Below are 23,975 nucleotides of genomic sequence, written 5' to 3' on the forward strand. Positions count from 1 at the left end.
TGCTTCCTGCGTGAGCACTGTCCTTCTTAAACACAGGACACTGCAGGGCTGACCCAATGCCCAGTGGGAGAACAGGACAAAAAGGCCAAAACATCTCTGCCAGTTTACGTCTGAGTGATGATGCTCTGAGCGTGGCCGCTTAGAGTCCCACCCCAATCCGCCCCAGCCACTCACACCGACCTTCGGGCCACCTTTCCTGTCTGGGGTCTGTGGAGGGCTGGAGCCGGCGACGGGCAGCAGCATGCATGTCGGGAGGCATAGGCCATGAGGGAAAGGTCTCACTCCCCAGGTTCCCGGTAGCGAGTGCAGGGAGCAACTCACCGAGGGCACAGGTAAGCTGCCGTGCCGGCTGAGAAAGGAGTTAGAGACGGACACACTGATGCCCTGAGCGGCACTGCCGTCCTCGGGGGTGAAGGCCACTTTAGTTTGCTGGACACAGTAGGAGACAGAGGAGAAGGAAGAAGCAGCACAGGAGGCCTGCTGGACAGAGGAGCAAGGGAGGAGACGGGGCAGGAGGGAGAGAAGCAGAGAGCAGTCAGGCATGTGCGCATGGAGGGGGCAGGCTGCCACCCGACCTGCCGGGACCTTCTGGAGAGGGATGGCTTCTCGGCCCAGCTAGGGGTCAAGGACGCCCGTCGAAGGCGAGCTGGGGGGCGGGTGCCCTCTTCACTCCTGTGAAGAAGTGGCGGTAAGATGGAAGGAGCCACGCGGATTTGTGTGGGCACCCCAGCTCCTCCGCTTCCTTAGGGCCCCAGTGCTCCTCTGTGGGAGCGACCGCGCTTCAGGGTGCAGAGCAGGAGCCAGGCGGGCTGGGCCCTAACCTTGGCCTTGCCATGTGGGACAGGCTTGGCGTCGGGCGTCACATGACGCTCTCTGCACCTCAGGTTTCCGGCAGATGGCTGTGTGTGCGTGAAGTACCTAGAACCAGGCCGCCTTCAGGGCACGTGGGCCCACAGGTGTACCTGTCATGCTCACTTCTGTCTGGAAAACAGGGTCACACTTCTCACACTGGCACTGGAGAAGGGGTGCCCAGCAGTCACACACGGGGTGTCTCACGTGTCTGGGCTTCCACTTCTGCTGTGGGCTTTGAGCCCGTCTCTCCAGCTCTCTCAGCCTCACTTTACTTAAAGTGGGGGTGACAGGGGCCACGGGGAGGGGATGTTCACAGGATGTTTGCCCATCCTCCAGGGCTCCCTGGCAGCCTTTCCCCAGAGAGCCCTTTGGACCGCCGCCCCACCTCAAGGTGAGGTGATGTGACTCTCACGGGGCTGGGACTCAAGCGTGTCCCTCAGGGGCTCTCTCCCCAGGGCTTGGCTCCTGTGGGCACCACGGGACACAGAGGACACCCAGGGCTGGGCAATGGACACCTGTGTACCCAGCAGGAGGGGCTGAGAAAACCAGATCTCAATGAAACTGGCCTAGCTGTTTAACTAAACATTTTAGGTCAGGGGTCCCTGAGGCAGGCATCTACGTGTCTGTGGTGAACAACAGAGACTCACATTCGGGCATATTCAGCTGTCTGTGGGGAGAGCAGGGCAGGCGAAGAGCTGAGACCTGAGCACAGCTGGTCAGTGCAGGACTGGGACCCAGACCCCCGGCCTGAGCCTGGCCCACCTTCCATGAGACAGGCTGCCCCCACTCCAGAGCCCCCTGTGCAGGGGCAGGCTTGGGGACTCTGGGACCGGGCATGGGCTCAAGGCCCAGTCGCAGGACTGCTGAGGCCCAGGCAGCTTCCAGGAGTGACCTGAGGACCTTCACCGTCCGGCCATCTGCCTCCCAGAACAGCTGGGGCAGCGTCCCCTCGCAGAGGATGAAGGCGGCCCTCTCTGGTTAAGACGAGCAGACCGGCCAGCACGAGAGCAAGACAGCACGTGCAGCTCTGACGGACTGCCCTTCTGGGTGTACTCTTCCTAGAGAGCTCGGCCGGACGGGGTGCTTCGATTCTAGAGCCTGACCCCAGGCCCCAAGGTTAGTAAACTGGTGGCAGAGAGAAGAGGGTTGAGAGGTGCACCCGAGTGCCCCACACTGGTCCCAGCGTCTCTCCAGCCTGCCCACGGCCGGACGGCCCCTCTGTGCTGCCTACATGGCGTCCTGACACAGGAGGGGTTTTAAAGGAGGAAGGGTGTGCCGGCCTGAAACACAAAGCGGCTCTGTGTCAGCCACCCCGCTTCCACAGAGCTGGTCCTCACTGGGCCAGCCCCGGCAGAGGGGTGCAACTGGTTGGGCAGTGAGGCCCACTATGTAAATCGAGGCCACAGATGGCCCCACACAGACCCTGCCCTGTGCTCTGATTGACTCCCTCCTTTCGGGGAGGTCTATATTAGAGCCACAAAAGAGAGAGAGAAAAAAAAAAGACTGTCTACAGAGAAAGCAAACATTCTGAGTACAAGCCAGTCCCAGCTGCAGGGGCCTGCTCTGGAGGAGCAGCCACTCCTGCGGGGGGAGATGCGAGCAGGAGAGCAGGCCCAGCATCCCGGGCCACTCGTGGGGGGCCCCCCACTTACCAGCTGCCGCTGCTTGGGGGGCAGGGCGGGGGGCGGGGCGAGATCGTGTGCGGCGTCGCTGGCACTGAAGGAGTCGTTGAAGCCGTACACCTCCATGAGCAGCTTGTTCTTCTGCTGGTACACGTGTTCCTTCTGCGGCGTCTGGTAGAACATGGAGGGCTGTGGCTCCGAGTAGTCCTCGAGCAGCTGCATGTAGGCCAGCACTGCGCACACAGAGGGACCGGGCTGGGTGGGCCGCACACAGACCCCCGCCCGCCCCGCAGCAGCCAGGGAGAGGGCCCGGGGCAGTCTGCGTGACCACCACGTGGACCTGGGCACCGCCCGCGTGTCACACGGCCTCTGGAGGAGAGGGTGGCATGGGTGTGGGGCGGGGGGCAGGCTCTGCGGGAACTCCCTTCCTTTCCCCTCCTTCCCGTGAACCAGGAACCACGCTGGGAAACAGCCTGTGTTTAGAGAAGCGCAGGGGCGCACCCACTCCTGGCCGAGAAGCCCTTGGGGTTTTCCAGCCTCTAGAGGACAGGGCCGTGGCTGGGGTGCAGGCTGCTGGGCCCCCTGCCCATGCCTCCATTCTCAGCTCCTGGACCGTCCCTGGGGCTTTCCGCACGTCTGTTGCGGCCGCTCTTCCTGCAGCCCTGCGAGCCTGACGCTCCCTCCTGAGCGACTCAGGTCACCGAGGCCCCTCACCCGCATCCCCGGCCCAGGAGCCCCTCTCAGCCCCGCGCTCCGTCCCTTCTCGGCCCTTCTTGTGGCTCCTCACGAGCTATGGGTTTCTCCTTCACGAGGATGGGTTTCTCACATTCATCTGATGGTCACTGAGCACCTGCGACGCGTCAGGAGCTGACTGAGGTGCTGGCGCTCCGCAGGGGCCAGCAATGGCTCTTTCACCCGTGGGGGCTGACCCCCTCCCCAGGGAGAGAGAAAACAGGCCGAGGTGGGGGGGGTCCCACAGAGGACGGTGAAACAGGGAGGCGAGGGGGCTTCTCCAGAACATGGTGAGGACACGTGGAAGTCTTCCAGGAGGCACAGAGCCCCGGACCGGGACCAGGGTCTGCAGGGCAGTGCTCCGCGGTGAGTGGGGGCCCGCGCGGTGCGGGGCCGTGTGAACCGGGCAAGGAAGAGGCTTGAAGCACGGAAGGGCCCCCACCTCAGGAGCTGCCTGTCTCGAGAAGCCGGGAGAAGACAGTTTCAGTGGGCTGAGGCTGTTCAGGTGAAAGACCCCATGGGCGTGGGGACAGCCAGCGGTCTGACTCAGGAAGAATCGTCAAATCGGGGGCAAGAGGATTTACTGCTTCTCGCTTGAGGGCGGAAGCTGCTGCCTGAGGGCAGGGACCCTGTGCCTCCCGGCGGCTGCTCTATCACCGGAGTCTCGCACACCGGTTCACAGAACGAGTGAGCAGAACCCACGGCCCAGCATCTGCCCTGCCGTGCTGAAGCGGGCTGCAGCCCCCACGGGTCTTGAGGAGGTCCTGCAGGTAGGCAAGCCGCTCCGGCCACCAAACGTCGCTCTCCCGTCCTGACAGAGGCTGTCGGGAAGGTCCTCCTCCAGAGGGCCGCACGCTGAGGGCAGAAGCGCTCAGGCGGGGCGAACAGACCCTCTCCTCTCTAGGAGCCCCTCAGGCAGCCGAGACCTGGCCCCTGAGCTCCGACTCGAAGCTGCAGCCTCGCCATGGAGCAGCCGGCTCCTTCCTGCTGGGCCCACGTGGTGCCACCGGTGGAGCCCTCTCCTCACGCGGGATGTCTGAGTGGACCACACTTCTTCTCACGCGGGGCATCCGTGTGGACCGCACTCCCTCAGTCACAGGCGGGGCGTCCATGTGGACCGCACTCTCTCCTCATGCGGGGCGTCCGTGTGGACCCCACTCCCTCAGTCACACACGGGGCATCCGTGTGGACCGCACTCTCTCCTCATGTGGGGCATCCGTGTGGACCGCATTCCCTCAGTCTCACGCGGGGCGTCCGTGTGGACCACACTCCCTCTCCTCAAGCGGGGCGTCCATGTGGACCGCACTCCCTCAGTCACAGGCGGGGCGTCCATGTGGACCGCACTCTCTCCTCATGCGGGGCGTCCGTGTGGACCCCACTCCCTCAGTCACACATGGGACATCCGTGTGGACCGCACTCTCTCCTCACGTGGGGCGTCCGTGTGGACCGCATTCCCTCAGTCTCACGCAGGGTGTCTGTGTGGACCACACTCCCTCTCCTCACGCAGGGTGTCCGTGTGGACCCCACTCCCTCAGTCTCACACGGGGCGTCCTTATGGACCGCACTCTCTCCTCACGCGGGGGCGTCCATGTGGACCGCACTCCCTCACCCCACGTGGGGGCATCAGAATAGACTTTACTTCTCACTTCCAGTGGTGAGGGATCAGCCCCATCTTCAGAGCCAGACCTTCCTGAAGACCCTAGAGGGTTCTGATGAAGTGACTGCTGGAGCTGACTGAACCTGGGGGCCTTACGAAGCAGGGAGAGCTGGCCAGGAGAAGCCCTCTCAGTAACCCCGATCTACCCGTGTGGACCCACCCCACCCCGCCCTCCCCTCCTCCGGATGGTGGCGGGAGCTCTGGGGTGTCAGCGGCCTCTGTACACATGTGTGCTCGGTGGGTAAGGTGCTTTCGTCAGGAGTAAGTACTGGCCTACTCAGTGTGACTGTGCATGCCCCAGGAGGGAGCAAAGGGGTGATGGGGCCAGAGAGGAAAGGACACCGGCTCCGAGGCTGAGGAGCCCCGGGCCCTGGGGCGAGGGCGCAGGGTACACAGCCGTCAGTCTGGAGCGGGTGTGTCCCCCTTGGTCACAGCTCGGCGCCACAAGCACCCTGGGTTCCAACATTAAGACCATGGCAATGACAAGTTTGCAGGGCGGTCTTCTGTGCTTTCAAATGACCAGAAAGTTGCCTTAACTGGAGAGTTAAACCAGTCAGACTTTCAGGCCAGCTAGAGAGGCACAGAAGGAAATGCCCCTGGCGCCTCTGTCTGCAGGTCCCTCCACGCCCTGGCTTCCCATGAGGGAACTTCCATGACAGACGGGAATGATACCCTCAGCCCCGCGGAGCTAGCTCTGCCTTCACACTGAGGCCACTACCCAAGCTGGGGGCATCCAGGGCGGTCACTAGGCAGGCACTCTTCTGGGCACGGGCAGAGCACACACACTTGTCTGGGGTTGGAGCGTGGGTTCCACATACAGGTCACAGCAGTCTCCTGCCAGACACTCCCACCAAGGCCAGGGCATCCTGGGTGGTGGGCTGACGTGGTCGCACACAGAGAGACAGTGGCAGCCAGTCTGCCCATGGAAAACAAGGCAGAACCCTGCAGGTGACGTGGGGAGAAGGTGGGCAGAGACCCGGGCCACGTGCAGCAGTCGGGGAGCGAGCAGAAAAGCAAATTCCACACAATGCTCCTTGGGAACTGGATGGCCAACTCACACTTGGGAAACACTCAGAATACAAAACCCCCTAAGTTTGGCTCTACCCCCAGGCCCTGATCACATGAGGTATCAGAGCCTCTGGTCCAAGCAGCAACCCCAGACTCGAGTCATCGCATGGTACTTCAGGGTCTGTGAGCAGAAGACAGAGTGGGACCAGGGGCTTCTCTCTAACAGCTCCCATGCACTGCCAGGAGCCTGAGAGAGGCCCTGGGGTGGGGTCTGCCCTGCTTTGCTCCGATGCTGCTCTGAGGCTGCGGTCCCTGTTTTTCTTGGTCACCACATGTTCAGGCCAGGTCAGCTGACTGCCATACGAGAAGCCAAACACTCTGTGAAGACCAGGCCTGAAGTTCTGCTGAGACCACGAGGAGAGGTCAGCTCACCAGGCTTTTAAGAACAACCCCCAGGACTGACAACACAAGGCTCCCTTAGTGTCCCTGTACGTGTGGGTCTGCCTTTCAGAAACGATGAGGCCACTGGTTTGACTCTGATCTACCGTTTCAATAAACGCAACACCACTTTAGGGCACAAAAGGCACGACCCCACAATAGCGTAACAAAAGCTTACTGTGTTTGTTTTTCTTCTCGGGGAGAGGTGGCGGTTTTTCTGGGTCACCCGTTGATTCAGAAACAGTGAAATCACCCATGAAGTCAACAGAGGCTGAGGAACCTCCTTGCTGAAAGGGAAGAATAGCAGCAAAGGGCGTGAAGGGGACGGACTGGACGGAGGCTGGGTTCTGCAGGTCGTCCTCGGAGATGTTGTCGTACTGTGAGGGGTGTCGCTCGTAGGACGCCCGGCAGCCAGAGCTGTCCAAGGTCTGGGAGGCCGCACTCCTGCGCTTCTTCTCGGGCAGGGCCGGCGGCACGTCTGTCTGCTGCCCGGGGGCTGAGGACCCATCTGGCTGGGGACAGCTGCCCAGGGGCAACTGGAGAGGATGGCCAAGAAAGGGAGACCCAGACTCCCCCAAGGACTCTGGCAGCGGGCTGAGGTTACAGGCCACTTGCTGAGGTATCTGGTCTGCGTTGGAGAGGTCTTGCTGAAGGAACTCGTAGTCAGGATCGTAATGATCTGCATCCACACAACAGGGGAAGCACACCGTGAGCCCCCGGTCCCCACAGGAAGGAAAGACCCCCTCCTCTTCCCTGACCTGTCCTGCTCAAGGGACACGTCCCCGTCTCATCCACAAAGACTCCTGCTTTACTTTACAGGATACGCTTTTCTACTGCTTATAAAAGTAAAACCGGATGGGAGTATGACTGGTACGTAGCCTATTCTTCACATTTTACCAGATTTTTAAAAGTTTTACCTAAAAGAGAAAAACATGCATGGCTACTGTAGAAAACATGGCCAAAAACACTATGCCTAAACCAAAAATCACCCACAGTCCCATAACCTAACTATAATCTCTGCTGACCACTAGATGTATTACCTGCAAAGTTTTTTCCCCCTGGATTCTGTTTTTTGAACTCTGAGAAAACACCATATAAGCAGTCTTGGCTTGGTCCACTGGTCGTTAACTCAGGACTGGTTTTTAGCACAGCTGCATACTATTCCTCCAAGGGGGCGTGTCACGAGTCTGCTGATTTCCTACACTGAGTGGTCAGGTTGTTCCCAGTCTACCAGGGCTCTTCATGATGCTGAGATTAAAGTCTCTACATGGAAATCCTCCTATAAACCTCTGACTGTGTTCCTAAGATAAAAACTCTCAGAAGTGAAATGTCTAGTTCACAGGACATGAACAGTTCAATGCCTTGTACGCCTTCTGCCAAGCTGCCGCAGACCCTCCTCCGGCCCCACCACCCGAGGTCAGCATGTGCTGCTCACTCGCCTTCGTCCTCTGTCAGAAGCTGCCTGGGGCCCTCCCCTCCATTTACAGTTCTTAGCACGTGGGCTCCCCTTGGGCAAAGGGAGTCTCGAGACACACTGGCGGACCAACTGTAATAACAGTGACCGTTGCCATGTCTCTGTGGTCTCACAGTGTTACTGCAATAAACTTTCAACCCCCTTCGGAGACAGACTCTAGTATCCTCATTCTGCAGAAGAGGACACCGTGGCTCAGATCCTGATGGACTTAAGGTCGACAGAGCCAGTGACTGGCCTCGCTGTTGACCTCACAGGAGCCACCGGGAGGCGCGAAGCTGGCGGTGGTGATGTGCATGCCTGTGGCTCACCTAGTGTTTCACAGCTTGTGTTCCGGGAGCACTGCCCGCTGTCCCTGTCCAGAGAGGACAGCTGCTCGTCCGACTTGCTGAGCTTGCCAATGCTGCTGCAGGGCGACAGGTGGGGAGACTCACCGCTGTACGAGTGGCTGCCTCCCGACAGCCGTCTCTGTGCGTAACAGTCCACGTCAAAGTCCTCGTGTGCAAAGTGAGAACAGGCCCAAGTCACTGCTGGGGGGTGGCGGCTGAGCCCAGGGGAGGGAGCAGGTGCGTGTACTTGGCGAAGGAAATACTGGGATGTGCAGAAACTGGCTGCAGGCAGTAAACACCACGCACGCGGCGCCTCTGAGAAAAGGCCTCTACAGGCGCTCAGAGTGCTCTGACCAAGGGAGGCCCTGGGCTGGGCCCCGTCTCCCCACCCTGGGAGGGAACCCCACCACGGCCTGCAGAGGGAAAGACCACTCAGGAACGGTGGCTGCCCAGGTAGAGAGCTCCTCCCTGTGACCAAAGACAGGGACTTAAGACCACTGGGCTTCTTTCAGTTTTAGGAACCAATGTACCAGACCTGAAGTCAACCTCTGCCTTTCTGGATGGGACTAATTACCTGCCTATTAATTCCAACAGGCAAACTGGAGCCACTGGTGGCTCGACTCATGGGGGCCACGACGGCCACACGGGTGGGGGATGGAGCCGACTGTCTCTTCTTCGGGGGCAGTGCTGGTGGAGGACTGAAACAGAGCAAGGAACCCCATCAAACCAGACAACCTGAACAAAAATCCTTTATACAGATGCTAGGGTGTGGGATGTGAGGTTCTTACATTATTAGACACTGATCCTACTTTCCACCCTTTCAACTTCCACCCCACTCCCCTTCTGCCAAAAGCCTAGCATCTGAAAGTCCCTGCTTTTTCCTTTCATGACAAATGGTACCAGGTTCCGCTTGGCTAGGGCTAAAAGGCAGCAGCTAGGAGTTCTCAGGGCGAGGGGGTAGGGGAGGGCGAGGGGCCGGCACCGGGCCGGACTCTTGTCCTCTGGAGACAGTGTCTTGAGGAAGGTCAAACCACCAATGTGCCTGAAGAGCAAGTTCTTCCCCTAATGGCACCATCTTCTTTTTGGCTGGCACCATCCGTTTGTGAAATTACAACAGAAATAGATGAGAGAGCTAGGAAAATAGAAAGTACCTGTTATCAACCACCCTAATGCCAGGTAAGGGGGGCTTGGGGGGTGCAACCTCTTCGTCCATAGAGTCTTGGAGCCCCTCGGTTGACTGTGACAGGCTGGTCGTCTTGTTTAGTATCTCCATCTCTCGATCCGTCAGGGGGAGCTCAGACTGGCTGGAGGGTTGAGGAGAACTCGGGGTTACAGAAGGCCCCAGGGCAAGCGCAGACCCTGAGAGTGTCAGGATGTGACCGGGGCAGGGAAGTGTCCAAGGGGCCCAGGACACAGAGCTGACACTATGCCCTGGGCTCCATGGCAGAGATGGGGTTTCAAGTCCAGTTCGATCACCCACGGAAGCTTGGCCACGGCCCCTGAGTCTGCACCTTTGTCTCCTTATCTGTGAGAGGGATCTCTGGACTGCACGATGCTCGAAAATGCCCCCAAATGAAGGTGTTATTTTTTTCACTAGGGGCTGCGAGTAGAAATTATTGCAAGGCCTTCAACTGTCCACATCACCCTCAGTAATGCTCTCAAGCCAAACCCCTAAAAACCTAATCTGTCAAAGTTGTTTCTCATCATGGGAGGAAGCAGGTCAAGAAGAGTGTAGGTGGGGTCACTCTGCACATCACACGGTGTCCTGAGAGAAGACCATGTTGAGACCAGGCAATCATTCAAGATAGGTGTGAGCTACACACACTTCATGGTAATCTGGGCTCTTACCCAGAGGTCACTGAAAAGGGACCACGGGCCTCACAGGACACGGTCTGCCTGGCGGGGGCTCCCTTCTTTGTCAAGTGTCCACCGACCGAGACCGCAACCCCTGGAGGGCTTAGTCAGCACTCACCTGTCAGGTTTGCAAGCTGGGGAGCTGGGTTTCACAGGGCTTGTTGGAGACGGATGCCCCTGCTTCTCGATGGTGAGTCTGACCAGCTCCTACCCCCACACAAGAGAAACGAGGTGAGACACGAGGAGAGCTCCTCACGCTGAATGTCCTGACAAGGTGGGCCAGCTGTCTGCCCTCCACCGCCCGGAGTCCCCACTCACCCTATGGGTGAGTATTGTTTGACTCAGGTAATGTTCATGACTTCCCAAAACATGTCCTACCCGCCCAAAACACCTCCACAGCATGCAGAGAAGTTTTGCATGCATAAAGACACTTCCTCTTGGAAGGGGGAAATGACCAGCCCATTGTCTCAGAATGACTAAATTCATCACACAAACTCCTGGCAGTGACTCCCAGTTGGTTTGTGGAGAAGACCTGCTCTGAATTCTCTGAAGCCAGGATGCTGCCTACTAACAATCAAGCTTGTGGTCTGGGGTAAGGTGGTTTCCCAGAGTGAGCTATCTGTGGGTGCAGCATCTGTGGGTACCCAGAGATGATGAGTGGGGATCTTTGTCACTCGACAGAAAGTTCAGGGCTTATCACCTATCAGAGAAATGACTTCAGAAAATAAGTTTTTTTAATAGGAGAAAAAAAAAGGCAATTAGGGTTTACTTGGTTTTCTTTCAATGAGAATGCATTTCCCCTGACTTGATGAGTTTTGATGGCTGCATATTCCATATAAGACCCACTCAAAAAATACAGAATGAGAGACTTCCCTGGTGGTCTAGTGGCTAAGACTCTGTGCTCCCAATGCAGGGGACCAGGGTCTGATCACTGGTCAGGGAACTGGATCCCACATGCCACAACTAAGACCCAGCACAGCCAAATAAATAATTAAAAACAAAAAACAAACAAACAAAAAAAAAAAACCCAAAATGTTTCCACCATTCTCTCTAGTCTATCTGCCCCACCTCAACTGACTACTTTCTCACTTCTGTTTCTTGGATCACTTCTGCCTAGAACTTGATGTAAGTGGAACCGCACAATATGTACTTTTGCGTCTACCTTCTTTTTCTGAACAGCTTTATGCCATAAAATCCAGCCATTGAAAGCGTGCAATCCAGCGGGTTTCAGTCTGTCCACAATGTTGGGCACCATCAGCACAATCAACCTCGGGGCTCATCATTACTTCCAAGAGAAACTCGGCACCTTTAGGGGGCCCCTCATAGCCACCAACCCACTCTCTGTCTCTATTCGCCTGTCCTCTTTTGCTCAGTGTAAATGGCCGTGTCTCTGTGTGATCCTTCTGTTGCTGAGTTATATTCCAGTGTATGGATAAACCAATTCCTTCATCCATTCTCCTGTTGATGCACTCCTGGGCAGGACCTTCTTGTGTCTCAGGAGAAGTTCAGGCTTTCATCATGAACAACTATTTCTAAAATTACAGAGGAGGCAGCAATGGAAGAAAGTGGGGGCAACATGGCAGTGTGCCCCTAGATCAGATTGCAAAGCTTCTCCAACTAAAAACGCCCTGCCCAGCAACCTCAACAAGTATGCGAAGGCCAAGAGTTAATACCCTTCATGCTATTAATTTCCTTCATGGAACAAGCATTCTTTGAAAAAACACAAAAACTAGAAAAAAGGTGAACACACCAAAAAAAATACCAAAGAAATTCACAAATGTAAAAACCAATGGTCAATAATCATTAGAAGTTCTCCAGTTCTGATGGTAATAAAAGCAGAAACTTCCAGACTTCCATGATAGAGGGAAGCAATGATTTGGGGAGTCTTTCTAAAAGATGACTACTTGTCAGTTCACATCAAAAGCCTTAAATATCTGCATATATTTTATAACAATTTAACCCAAGGAAAATAACATAGATATGTAAAACAATTAAGCCACAAAGAATGGTCACTGCAGCATTCTATGTCACAGATAAAATCAGACTAGTCAATATTCCAGAATTAAATATTCACTACTAGGTACTGATGCAGGTCAGGAAGCAACAGTTAGAACTGGACATGGAACAACAGACTGGTTCCAAATAGGAAAAGGAGTACATCAAGGCTGTATATTGTCACCCTGCTTATTTAACTTATATGCAGAGTACGTCATGAGAAACACTGGGCTGGAGGAAGCACAAGCTGGAATCAAGATTGCTGGGAGAAATATCAATAACCTCAGATATGCAGATGACACCATCCTTACGGCAGAAAGTAAAGAAGAACTAAAGAGCCTCTTGATGAAAGAGTGAAAGAAGAGAGTGAAAAAGTTGGCTTAAAGCTCAACATTCAGAAAACTAAGATCGTGGCATCCGGTCCCACCACTTCATGGCAAATAGATGGGGAAACAGTGGGTGACTTTATTTTTTTGGGCTCCCAAATCACTGCAGATGGTGATGGCAGCCATGAAATTAAAAGACGCTTACTCCTTGGAAGGAAAGTTATGACCAACCTAGACAACATATTAAAAAGCAGAGACATTACTTTGTCAACAAAGGTCCATCTAGTCAAGGCTATGGTTTTTCCAGTGGTCATGTATGGATGTGAGAGTTGGACTATAAAGAAAGCTGAGCGCAGAAGAATTGATGCTTTTGAACTGTGGTGTTGAAGACTCTTGAGAGTCCTTTGGACAGCAAGGAGATCCAACCAGTCCATCCTAAGGGAGTCCATCTCCTAAGGGAGATCAGATGTTGAAGCTGAAGCTCCAATACTTTGGCCACCTGATGCGAAGAGCTGACTCATTTGAAAAGACCCTGATGCTGGGGAAGATTGAGGGCAGGAGGAGAAGGGGACGACAGAGGATGAGATAGTTGGATGGCATCACAAACTCAATGGACATGAGTTTGGGTAAACTCCAGGAGTTGGTGACGGACAGGGAGGCCTGGGGGTCTGAAAGTCGGACACAACTGAGTGACTGAACTGGACTAGGTACTGATTACATAAATTATGATAGAATCAAACAATGGACCATTATACTACTATTAAGAAAACTCAGAACAAGAATGTATGATAGTGTGGAAAAACAATACAATGTTAAGTGGAAAAGAAGCCACCAGATGGTACACTGGTGGATACACAGTATGTTTTGGAAACAAAACACAACCAAGAACACATGTATGGAAAAAAAGATGGCTGTGAAACACCCCTTATTCTCTTGCTTTTGCCTGCTTTTTCTTAATTTGCTACAGTGAACATACAGTAATTCTGAAATACCAATTAAAAGAGAAAACAGGCATACTCCATGTAATCGGAGTCCGTGTCATCCAACTCTGCCACAGCCGATGCCTGTTCCTGGAGAGGTGGGGAGGGTGGCGGCTGCCCACAGCCAAGGACTGGGAGGAGAGAGGAGAAGGTCTGCCTTGGCCGTTTACCACCATCTACAAGTGAGACATGGCCCCCGCACGCTGAAGGAGCAGCTACCTGGCTGGTGGTTACAGACGAGGTGCAGAGCCAAGAGCTGACGCGATCAGAAGAGGGAGGCAGCCCCCCGCATCCCGTCGCCTGCAGAGGGATGGGGGAGGCAGTTTACCCTGGGGGTGCAGCATCAGGGGGAGTCCTTGGAAGCCCCACACTCACGCTCATGCTCTTTACGAGCAGGGCAAGGGAAGACAGAAGTGTGTACACTCGCATCTGCCGAGGCAGGAAAACATTCCACTAATTCTTGAGTGACTATAATTAGAAGGCCATCTTTCTGGAGAAGCAGCTGAGCGAAGCCAACTAATGAACGACGGCAACAGAATCACTGAAGACAGCACACGTGCGCAAGTGTGCACCCGCATTCCAGACCAAGGCAGAGCCTGGCGCCCCCGGCCCCCACCCCGCCAGGCCCAGGCCCAGAGCTGCAGGCGAGGGGCATGGTAACCATGCCCTCCAGCCCAGACAGGCTGGCCAGTAGGCCTTCACGCTCACAGGTAGTAAGAGTGCCCTTAGAATGGGTGTGTCCTCGGCGACCGTGCCAATACCCTCAACCCCACTGAAAGCCCTACGCCCTCCATTGAAGCCAGATTTCTGGGAGGACGTCAGACTTTCTGGTCCTCCTACGCACAGGTTAGAAGAGACTGAGAGACAACTGAGACTGGGTCCAGAGCTGGCGGCTGTGCATCAGACAACTGCCGGTTCACGGAAAAGCAGTTTCCAAAAGCCAGAAGGTATTTGGAAAAGTTCCTTTCTAAATACATAATGCTTCATTTCTAGGTTCATTTTATTCATACTGAGTGATCACAGAGATGCTTCCATCTGAAATGACCCTCGGTTCAGGGCTCAGGTAAGACACACTCCTATCTGTTCTCACCTTCTTGGTCCCTGCCTGGCAGAGGGTACGTGGGCTGTGCGTGGGGAGGCCAAGTCCTCCGGGCTCACATGGGGAGAACACATGCTGTAGCTGGCAAGCGCCCTCCTCTGCAGCCGGGGGCCTGCTGCTCTGCTCAGGTCATGTCCCGACCTGTCAACGTCTATCCTCTGTCTCTGCCGGGCCCTGAGCTTACGGCCACAACACAGCCCCTCTACTGGCGAGCTGTCCACTGGACGCAGGCCACTGGGGAGCTTCCTGTAACTACAGAGGTATAACGCCATCACAGGGCACCCCAGACCCTGTGTGACTTTCATGGTGACAAAAAGGGACTTTCCTTGCCCCCAACCTAAGTGGGGGCGTGGCAGCAACAGAACAGAGGAAGCGTCTTCCTTCCCGTCCGTGCTCAGGACAAGGCAGGCTGCTGAGCAGGGAAGGTGCCCGCGGGCAGTGGGCTGGCAGGGGACTTCTGAAGGCTGCTTCTGGAGTTCATAGCAGCTTCAACACAAGGCAGGCAGCGGAGAGCTCAGATTCCATCAGCCCAGAGGCGGGGCCAGGCCGGCATGGGGAAGGGGTGTAACTGAGAAACTGAGCACTTGTGTCTTCAATAAAGCTTTCAGGAGTCACCCCAAAAAGGCCCTGAACAAGCTTACTCTATCACTGAAAGCCCTTCCCCTGACTGTAACTAAGCAGAGCATATCACGGCCCCAAAGGAGCTGCTGCTGCTACAACTTCTAGCTGGATAGGAAGTCCTTCCACACCCAACACCCGTGAGAAGGAAAAAGCAGTAAATGTTCAGTGCAGTGCTTCATGTCAGCAGGTCTACTAGAGAAAATACTTGGTGAACTGCTCAGAAAGTGGACTGGGGAGGGCTTATCTTACTTTAAGATACCCTATAATTTAAAAAACATACCCACAAAACACCCCCAAACGCGGAGTGTATGAACCTGAAATGAACCTGAAATAGCAGCATGATGCCTTTTCTGACTTATGAAAGTACATCACACAGTTCCTACACAGCAGTTGCCTTCTATACATACCTTGTCGTCTTCCTCTTTCCCCTTCCCTCTCTTTCTCCGCTTCCGTAAAGCAATGAATACTAAGAATACTGCACACAGGAAGTACGCAAATAGAAGGTACATAGGACAGACCATGTAGCCATATGGCCACACAAAGAAGAACTATTTCAAATAACTGCAAAATGATGGATAACCTGAAGGTAAAAATAACTCTGACACATCTTTAATAATTTCTAATACTCATGCTGATGGAGGAGGTTGCTGTTATTCTGAGACTACTGTGTTTGCGTTCTGAAAAAGACAAATGAGTCATTACGTTGATATTTTTGAAAACTCGGATTTTTCAGAGTGGGAGGTAGGAAATTAAGATATAAGCTTGATGAGGCTAAGTTAAAACTCCAGTGGTCCTGGAAGTGAACTGGAACTACCAGAATAAACTCAGGACATGTTTTCTCTTAAAGAAACTAGCACGTGGTCAGTTAGGAGCAACGAGGAACTGTGGAATGAGGTCTCTGAACACCATTCCCTGAGAAAGGGGACCAGAGCTCCCTAAAGGAATCTGGCTGATGCCAGGTTGGCGGGAAGAAATGTACTAGGTGATTACAACTCAATAATAATGATAATAAAAAAAAGATAAATAACACAATTTAAAAATAAGCAAAAGATCTTAATAAACGTTTCTCTAAAGGCCAGTAAGCACAGGAAAACATGTTCATCACCATCAGCCATCAGGGAAATGAAAAGCAAAAGCACAGTGAGGTACTGCTGCAAGCCCACCAGGCAGTTGTGTCAAAGAAGCCCACGGTGACACATGCTGGTGAGGATGTGGAGAAACTGGAACCCTCGTATATCGCTGGTGGTGACGTACAATGGTAGATCTGCTTTAGAGATCAGTATGGTGGTCTGTTACGAGATCAAACACAGAGTTACGATATGGCCCAGCCCCTGCAGTCTTAGGCATATACCCAAGAGAGATGAAAACATATATCCAGACAGACAGTCAGACACGACTGAGCAACAACAACCCACACAAAAACTTATACCTGAGTGTTTGCAGCAGCAGCATTACCCCAAACTGCCAAAAGGTAGAAACAACTGAGATGTCCATATGTCCATGAATAAATAATATGTGGTATATCCATGCAATGGAGTACAGTTTGGCAATAAAGAGATCAAGTACTGATACACGCCACAGCATGGATGAACTTCAAAAGTATGATGCTGTGACAGGACCAACCACAAAAGGCCAAACGGTATAGTACATGAGTCTATTTATACGTGTAAAGTGTTCAGAAGAGGCAAATGAACAGAGACAGAAAGTAGACTAGCAGTTACCAAAGGCTGGGGGGATGGAGAGAACAAGGGCAGGGTCTGGGGACAGTATAAAGGGTATGAGGTTCCTTTCTGAAGCTATGAAAATGGTCTAAAATCAACTGTGGAGTTGGCTGCACGATGCAGAGAAGATCCTAAAAATCACTACATTGTCCGTTCGAAATGGGTGAAGTGTACGGTGGAGGCATTATGTCTCAATATAGTTATTACCATTCACACACAAGTCTACAAGATGAACCCAGAACATCTTTTCATACCCCAAAGTGAGAAAACTATCAAAGACTTCTGGGATCACGTCACAATGAACTCAGAAAACAATCTGAAGACGCTGTCACTGCTCAAAGACAGGACGGGAACACCACTACAGGTCCTATGTGCAGTGGACTGGACACAGTGCGCTTATACACCTGCGTTCAGAATGTTCCAATAAAAATCTCAATCCACGGGTCATGTTAGAGGAAGCTAAGAAACACTCTTTCTGATAACCTGTAAGTAAAGAAAGGAACTGAGCGTTGATTCTGCCTCTTCCCTGGGAATTATAACACAGGGTAACCATGACTGACAAGGAGAGGTCTCTCTCAAAGTATTCCCACTAAGGAATGAGGAAGGGAAGGCAGGAAGAATTAGAATGCTGCCATTTAGCAACCCCAAGGAATGAACCATTTAAGCAATAACCATCAACGGCTATTAGCATCAAAAGGGGAAAGATGCTTCTAGAAGGAACTGCAGGGCAGCACCCAAGAAACATTCTTCTAAATACACAAACTTGAATCTGATTCAGCCTAGTTTTCCAGGAAATTCAAGGGACAGAAAGAAAAGTGAAAGTGTTAGTCGCCCAATTGTGTCTGACTCTGCGACCCTATGGACTGTAGCTCTTCAGGCTCCCCTGTCCATGGGATTCTCCAGGCAAGAATACAGGAGTGGTTAGCCATTCCCTTCTCCAGGGGATCTGTCTGATCTAGGGATCGAACCCAAGTCTCCTGCACTGCAGGCAGATTCTTTACCATCTGAGCCACCAGGGAAGCCCTCGAGAGACAGAGGAACATGTTAAATAATACTGTAAAGATGCAATCAGCAAAGCCAGAGTATGGGACTCTCAGGAGAAACAACCCTTCCTTAAACACACACACACACACACACACACACACACACACACAAATAAGCTCCAAAAACAAACTGTTTAGAAACAGCAAGTTACTCCCTGCAGGCCAAATCCAGCCAAGGGCTTGCTTCTGTTAGGTAGTTAGCATAGGACAAAGGAGTCCAGAATGGCAGTGGCTAAAAGACAATGAAGGGAAAAGCCCGCGAAAATAGAACAAAGGGAGGTCCAACTGACGAGTGAGGACCTCAGGTAGAACAGCGCTCCTGGCTAGCCCAATTTACATAGGGCAGACCCGGGGGAGGGAAAAAACATATAAAAAGAGGAGCCAAAGGGTGTGTGGGGGGGTTGTCTTTCTCCTCTGCATGCACACTCTTTTTCTCTTCTCTTGGCGTCTTTTGGGTCCGCATGCCATCACGTCTCGAGGATGTATTTTCCTTTATTTTCTAAATAAAACTGCGCTGTAACGCAGAGCTGTAACACTGTCCGAGAGCTGTGACGTGCTGAGGGCTTTAACGTCTGTCGCGTCAAATTTTTGTTGTGATGAGACAGAACCGAGGAAATGACACACCCTGACACTTCTGTAAGGCTCTCAAGGTAAAAATGCTTTTTTTAAAAAAATGAAATTAAAACAAAAAACAAAGACTATGCAACAGGCCAATATGCAGCAGAGACCAAGCACAGCCCAGAGCCTGAAACATCCATTTGGCCCTTCGCAGAGAAGTGCCTTGCTTGGAAGCTATGTGCTAAGGTGTTTACAGAGGAACGGATGTTAGGATGTCTAAAATTTGCTTCCAAATAAACCAGAGGAGCAGGAAGAGGTCTGGAAGGAACAAGACTGGCCAACCATGGAAGCTCTGAGATCAGGCTTCATTACACTGTTCTCTTTTTGCAAATGTCTAAACTTTGTCATAATAAAAAATTTTAAAATAGGCTGAACAGGGAATAAAAGTAATGGCTGATCTTAAATGTCAGTGTGGCAGAGACAGCCAGGTGCCCCACAGTATCTGCTCTTCTTTGTTAACAGAATTTCACTCAGGCAGAACATGACTAAGTTCTGGCCAATAAAATGTGAGAGTTTGTGAGGCCTTGGCGTAAGTACCAGCAAATGGAGAAGGCACAACTTCCTATTCTCTTTTCCTCCTTGCCAGTAGTTGTAATTGATGGAGACTGAACAGCCGTTCTGCACCATGAAGTGGAATCTGTGTGTTACGACGATGAGAAAGCAGGACAGGAGACCACATCCTGGCCAGTCTGTGAAAATGCCACACTGGCCTTGGAGTGCCTATCGCTAGGCGTCTTACACATGACGGAGAAATAAAGTTCTACCTCTTGAAGGCAGGATTATTTTGGATTTACTTGTAGTCAAATCTACCCCTAGCTCATACAGTCAGGAAAATATTTCTTTCAAAATATTCACCTTACTCAAGGTGAGTCTGGTACAGAAGAACAGTTTTGGTTGGTGACTGTCAAAGGACAGAACTGTGGGTATTCCAAAGTTTTTCCCCCAGGTCAGTGCAAGAAGGTGGCTTTTTTCTTTCCCTCAATCAAAAAACTAAATGTGTGTGTGTGTGCTGTTGGAGAAGCTGGAGGACTCAGCAGGGAGATCCAAGAGGATCTGAAAAGAGGTAGAGCAGAGTCTAGAGAGACAGGTAAGAAGCTGTACACCTGAGAGAAGGAGCGCTGGAAAGGCAAAACAAGGAAGAGGTGGGGTCTTGGTTTTGAAAGGACCAACTTGCATATCTGTTTGACCTCGAGAAACTCAGTCCTCCAACAGCCAAGTCCTGGGCTGGAGGTGGTTTCTACAGCAAATGGGAAGAGAGGGCCTTTGAGTTAAGTGGGGAGTCAATTTTCAGTGTTATGACAACTTAGACCTTAACAACAAATGCCAGCACCACAGGTTCCAGATTGTCCCTGCTGTCTTGACTTACTCCAACCACAGACATCCCTTGGTGTCGCAGGCCAGCTCCTGTTCATCCTATAGGCTTCAGCCTACCTGGGAGCATCCCTGGGGAAGCATCTCTGATCACCCTGAAAAATGAAGGTCCCCAAGACCCAAGACAGACCTCACGCCCGTTTTCCTCTATAGCCCCAGTCCTATTATAATTAATTATACAATTACGGGTCTTTGGCTGTTGCCCTTTCCACCTTTAGATTGTAAACTCCATCAGGTCAGGGACTCTGCCAGTTTTATCACTATCTTCCTAATTCCACCACACTGCCCAGCACACAGGAGATTCTCACTAATGGTTTCCTGAATAAAAGAAACAAATCTAAATTTCCCGAGCTCGTCACTGAGAGAATCTCTGTTCTGCTTAAAATATTTTAGGGACAATTGTGGAAAAGTTCAGACACTGACAGGTTCATAAACAACAGGTGTCTCCTTCTTGCTCCCTCTCCTCTCTCATCCTGATCAATCTGAAAAAACCCGATATATTTTCTTTTAGACAACTTTTCAACTGACAGTGGCGTGTTCATGATCCCATAAAGAAAATCCACTTGGGAATGTCACAAAGCTTCATGCCTGGAAACTCTTCTATTTGTGATGTTCTGACTTGTTTTAAACATCTTTATTATAATCATGCAGTAGAAGGAAACCTTAACAATGTCACCTGAGAAATAACACTTGTCAATAACAGCATTTCCAGAAGCCTGAACAGGAAGAGGCGAGGCGAGGCAGAGGTGCACACACCCCGATGGCGAATCGTGGCCCTGGTCACGTCTCACTTGTCCTGCTGACCTCAGAGAGTGACCAGGAGGCCTGCACGGGAGAATGTGTGACCAGGTGCCAAGTCTGGAAAGCGACACCAGGCCCTACACAGCAGCGACCACGGTCTGCCTCTGTAGGTGTCATGGCCAAAGCTGGTGGTGTAGGGCCTAACTGTTCTGGGGATGAAGAGACTGGGAACTCTCAGAGGATGCTGTGATGGCGTCCAGTCCCGCCTGCCTCTGAGTAAGCTCCAGGAAGTCCCCGAAGACAGAGCAGCCCTGCTCATACAGAGCAGGGAGCCACCCAGATCACCCCAGTCCACACGGTTCATTCCAGCTGCTGCTGCTAAGTCGCTTCAGTCGTGTCCGACTCTGTGCGACCCCATAGACGGCAGCCCACCAGGCTCCCCCGTCCCTGGGATTCTCTAGGCAAGAACACTGGAGTGGGTTGCCATTTCCTTCTCCAATATTCATTCCAGAGCAGTGTGGAATGTTAAGCAACACTTTCTCAGCCTTCTGTTTGTAATTTCTACCCATCAGGGGGTCCTTACTCTACTCTCCAGAGCTTCTGGGGAATACCTGTCCAAGGAGGCAGCCTTTAGGAGTCTAGTAGCATGGCTGAATGGGGAAGGAAGTCTTTGGACCTAGGGTAAGTAGCCCGGCTGCCATTTTGGACAGGAGGGTCTAGAGAGGAGAACACCCCAGTTTTTCAAGCCAAGAGGTCTATTTGCAAAGAGCACCTCTAGCACCACATAATTAATGATAAACAGCAGCTAAGATCTGAGTGCTTCGTGTGCAGACGTAGTTCTAAAAGCTTCACATGCATTAAATAATTTAATCCTTCCTACAGCCCCACGATATAGGGTGCCATAACTACACGTGTTTTATAGATGAGTTAACTAAGGTTCAGAGCACTTGAGGAAATTGCTCCAGTTCACAGACTGGTAAGTTGAGGTGAACGCGGGTGTGAAATCTAACTGGGCTCCAGCCTAGCCCTCCTTCCACGATATCACACAGCCTCGTCTAACAGCAGGGTCCACACCTGCTCACCGCTCACAGCCTGCGTCCTGACCTGCAGGCTCCCACCTGTTTCCTGCCCTACATTCTGCCTTGCTCCTTATTCACTGAAACTTATTTTCTCAATTAGGGTTTGTCCCTTGGACCCCAATTCCAGAACCATAGAACCTTCCTTAGAAGGACTTTGCTTCCCACCTTAACAATGATTCATAATTTTCTATTATGCCATTTCTGACTTCCCTGGGTAGTAAATTCACAAACTACATCATAGATTTCAGTTTTACTTCAAAGTTGTCTCAATCCTGCTTTTCTACTAATCCTGCTTTCATATTCTAAGAAGTTCTTAGAATATGAAACGGTAGCAGTTGACATGCTGGGAGTTTTGCTAAGAGTCAACGCAAAAACAGTTTCCACCAGCCTTTGTCGAGCTGGCAGGTGTGCACAGCCAGAGCTGTAGTATAAAGACTCAGTGCAGATTTAACACAAGGCCCAGGACAGGCTGACTGCCTCTGGCAGCTTTTCTAACCATGGGCCCAGTCCACCAAAGGTGATACGGCCGTAAGAGCATGTGTACCAGAGAGACAGAAACAGCTGTGAGATAGAGTGGCACCCAACAGCAGACACCGGAAGACGTTCACTCCGACGTTCAGGAGTTTAGGAACGAGTTCTTGTGAGACCAACAGCCGGCAGTGAGGCAGCTGCAAGTCCCCGCTGAGGCCACCGGGGCCTGCACGTACCTTCACTCCATCCAGCACGGCCTTGATGACCCCCCTCACAGCTGTCAGCATCTCCTTATCTTCTGAGTTCACGCCTTCCAGCATCACCTGGTCAGACCAACGGATGAGGTTGGCGAGACTTTGGTACACTCGGCTGTAGCAGGAGGAGAGGGCTGAGCTGGAGGCAGGAGGAGATTTTCAAGAGAATATTAAAACTCCAAAGCACGGCCATCACTTTAAGTCTTCTGTTTAGCACAGACCTAGTTTCTCAGTGACTCGGGTTTCTCAGTCCTTTCTATAAAATCAGCACCTCTTTTTAATAAATACACTTTTCCTCCCTGAACCTATTTTCTTACATCAGATGAAGATTTTGTGGAGCTTTATATTCTGGTCTAAGTTTTTTTTTTTTATTTCTCAACTATAACGTATAAAAATTCCACCACGAGAGTTTATGTGCTTTTTCAAACTTCACATCCTCCACGAGATTCTGATAACGTCTCTCAAGGAATGGCCCACCTTCCTCTCCTCCGAGTAGGTCAGAGTGTTGTACACGTCTTATTCTGAATTAGATAAAAACTCACAGGCTGCTCTCACCTTCCGAGATGGCCCACACTCTATGGAGTGTGTTTCTCTCTAAATAAATCCACTTCTTACCTATCACTTGGGCTTCCCTGGTAGCTCAGATGGTCAAGTGTCTGCCTGCAATGAGGGAGACCTGGGTTGATCCCTGGGTCGGGAAGAATCCCTGGAGAAGGAAATGGCAACCCACTCCTGTACTCTTGCCGGGAAGATGGAGGAGCCTGGTAGCCTACAGTCCATGGGATCACAAAGAGTAGGACACGACTGAGCAACTTCACTTTTCACCTCTCACTTTGTCTCTCACTGAATTCTTTCTGTAATGACACACTGAGAACCTAAGCTTCAGCCAGGATGGGAGGGGGTTTGGGGAAGAATGCATACATGTATATGTATGGCTGAGTCCCTTCCTTGTTCACCTGAAACTATCACAAATAATTGGGTGCACTCCAATACAAAGCGTTTCTGGTGTTAAGAAAGTAAAAACCCATATGTGTCATGAAGAACCAACAGGTTTGTGGGCTTTTAGCAGGCAGGGTCTTTTAGAGAACAGCTTTTTTTTGTATCTTAGTTCCAAGACCAGGGATCAAACCTGTGCCCTCTGCAGTAGAAGACTGAAGTCTTAACCACTGGACCACCATTTCCAACAAGGGAAGTCTCAAGGAATAACCCTTAAATATGAGTTCAGAGAGACCTGAAATGTACTAGAATTCCTTCTAATATTGGCTGGGCTTTGTCATCCCCTGCAATAAACCATGGTTGAGAAGTCAGAGGAACGCACTAATGAAGGGTACTTTAAGAAGGATAAGTCAGAGGCGAGGTGACCTGTGGTGGTGGCAGAGGTATCAACTTCGCAACAACACAAAACAAGCCCCAAGTACTTTCGGAGGCCCTAACAATTGTAGAGTAGAGGCCAAAATGAAGATGTTTTATACCTTACACATATTTCTAAAATAACTAAAGATAATTATCCTGAGGATTTATGGAAGGAATTATTTTTCTATCTTTTAATATTATGTATTACAATAGAAGAAGACCAAAAGTGTAGAAAATTTGTGGACTGCTACCTCCCCCATTAAAAAAAAAAAAAAAAGAAGCTGATATTTAGCAGCCAAAAGTATGCTTTTTCTCCACAGATATAATTGTAAAAAAAATA

At 51.7% G+C, this 23,975-nt stretch overlaps 1 protein-coding gene across 20 annotated transcripts in view; it reads right to left on the minus strand.

The window, feature by feature from the left end:
* RAPGEF1 (Rap guanine nucleotide exchange factor 1) overlaps positions 1-23,975 on the minus strand; it is a 137,442-nt gene that overhangs the window by 32,743 nt on the left and 80,724 nt on the right. For 11 of the 20 annotated variants that reach the window (XM_044926470.1, XM_025261894.2, XM_025261891.2 and 8 more), the window contains 8 exons: positions 22,265-22,421; positions 10,082-10,170; positions 9,261-9,413; positions 8,684-8,807; positions 8,092-8,275; positions 6,488-6,988; positions 2,505-2,707; positions 322-480 (listed from right to left, as the gene is read on the minus strand). In XM_044926470.1, coding sequence (XP_044782405.1) covers positions 322-480; positions 2,505-2,707; positions 6,488-6,988; positions 8,092-8,275; positions 8,684-8,807; positions 9,261-9,413; positions 10,082-10,170; positions 22,265-22,421 — 1,570 coding nt within the window. The remainder of the gene's footprint in view (positions 1-321; positions 481-2,504; positions 2,708-6,487; positions 6,989-8,091; positions 8,276-8,683; positions 8,808-9,260; positions 9,414-10,081; positions 10,171-22,264; positions 22,422-23,975) is intronic. The other 9 variants (XM_044926471.1, XM_025261905.2, XM_025261892.3 and 6 more) reach the window with 2 other exon arrangements.

Source organism: Bubalus bubalis, chromosome 12 (genome assembly GCF_019923935.1).
Source record: "Bubalus bubalis isolate 160015118507 breed Murrah chromosome 12, NDDB_SH_1, whole genome shotgun sequence".
Taxonomy (NCBI): Eukaryota; Metazoa; Chordata; class Mammalia; order Artiodactyla; family Bovidae; genus Bubalus; species Bubalus bubalis.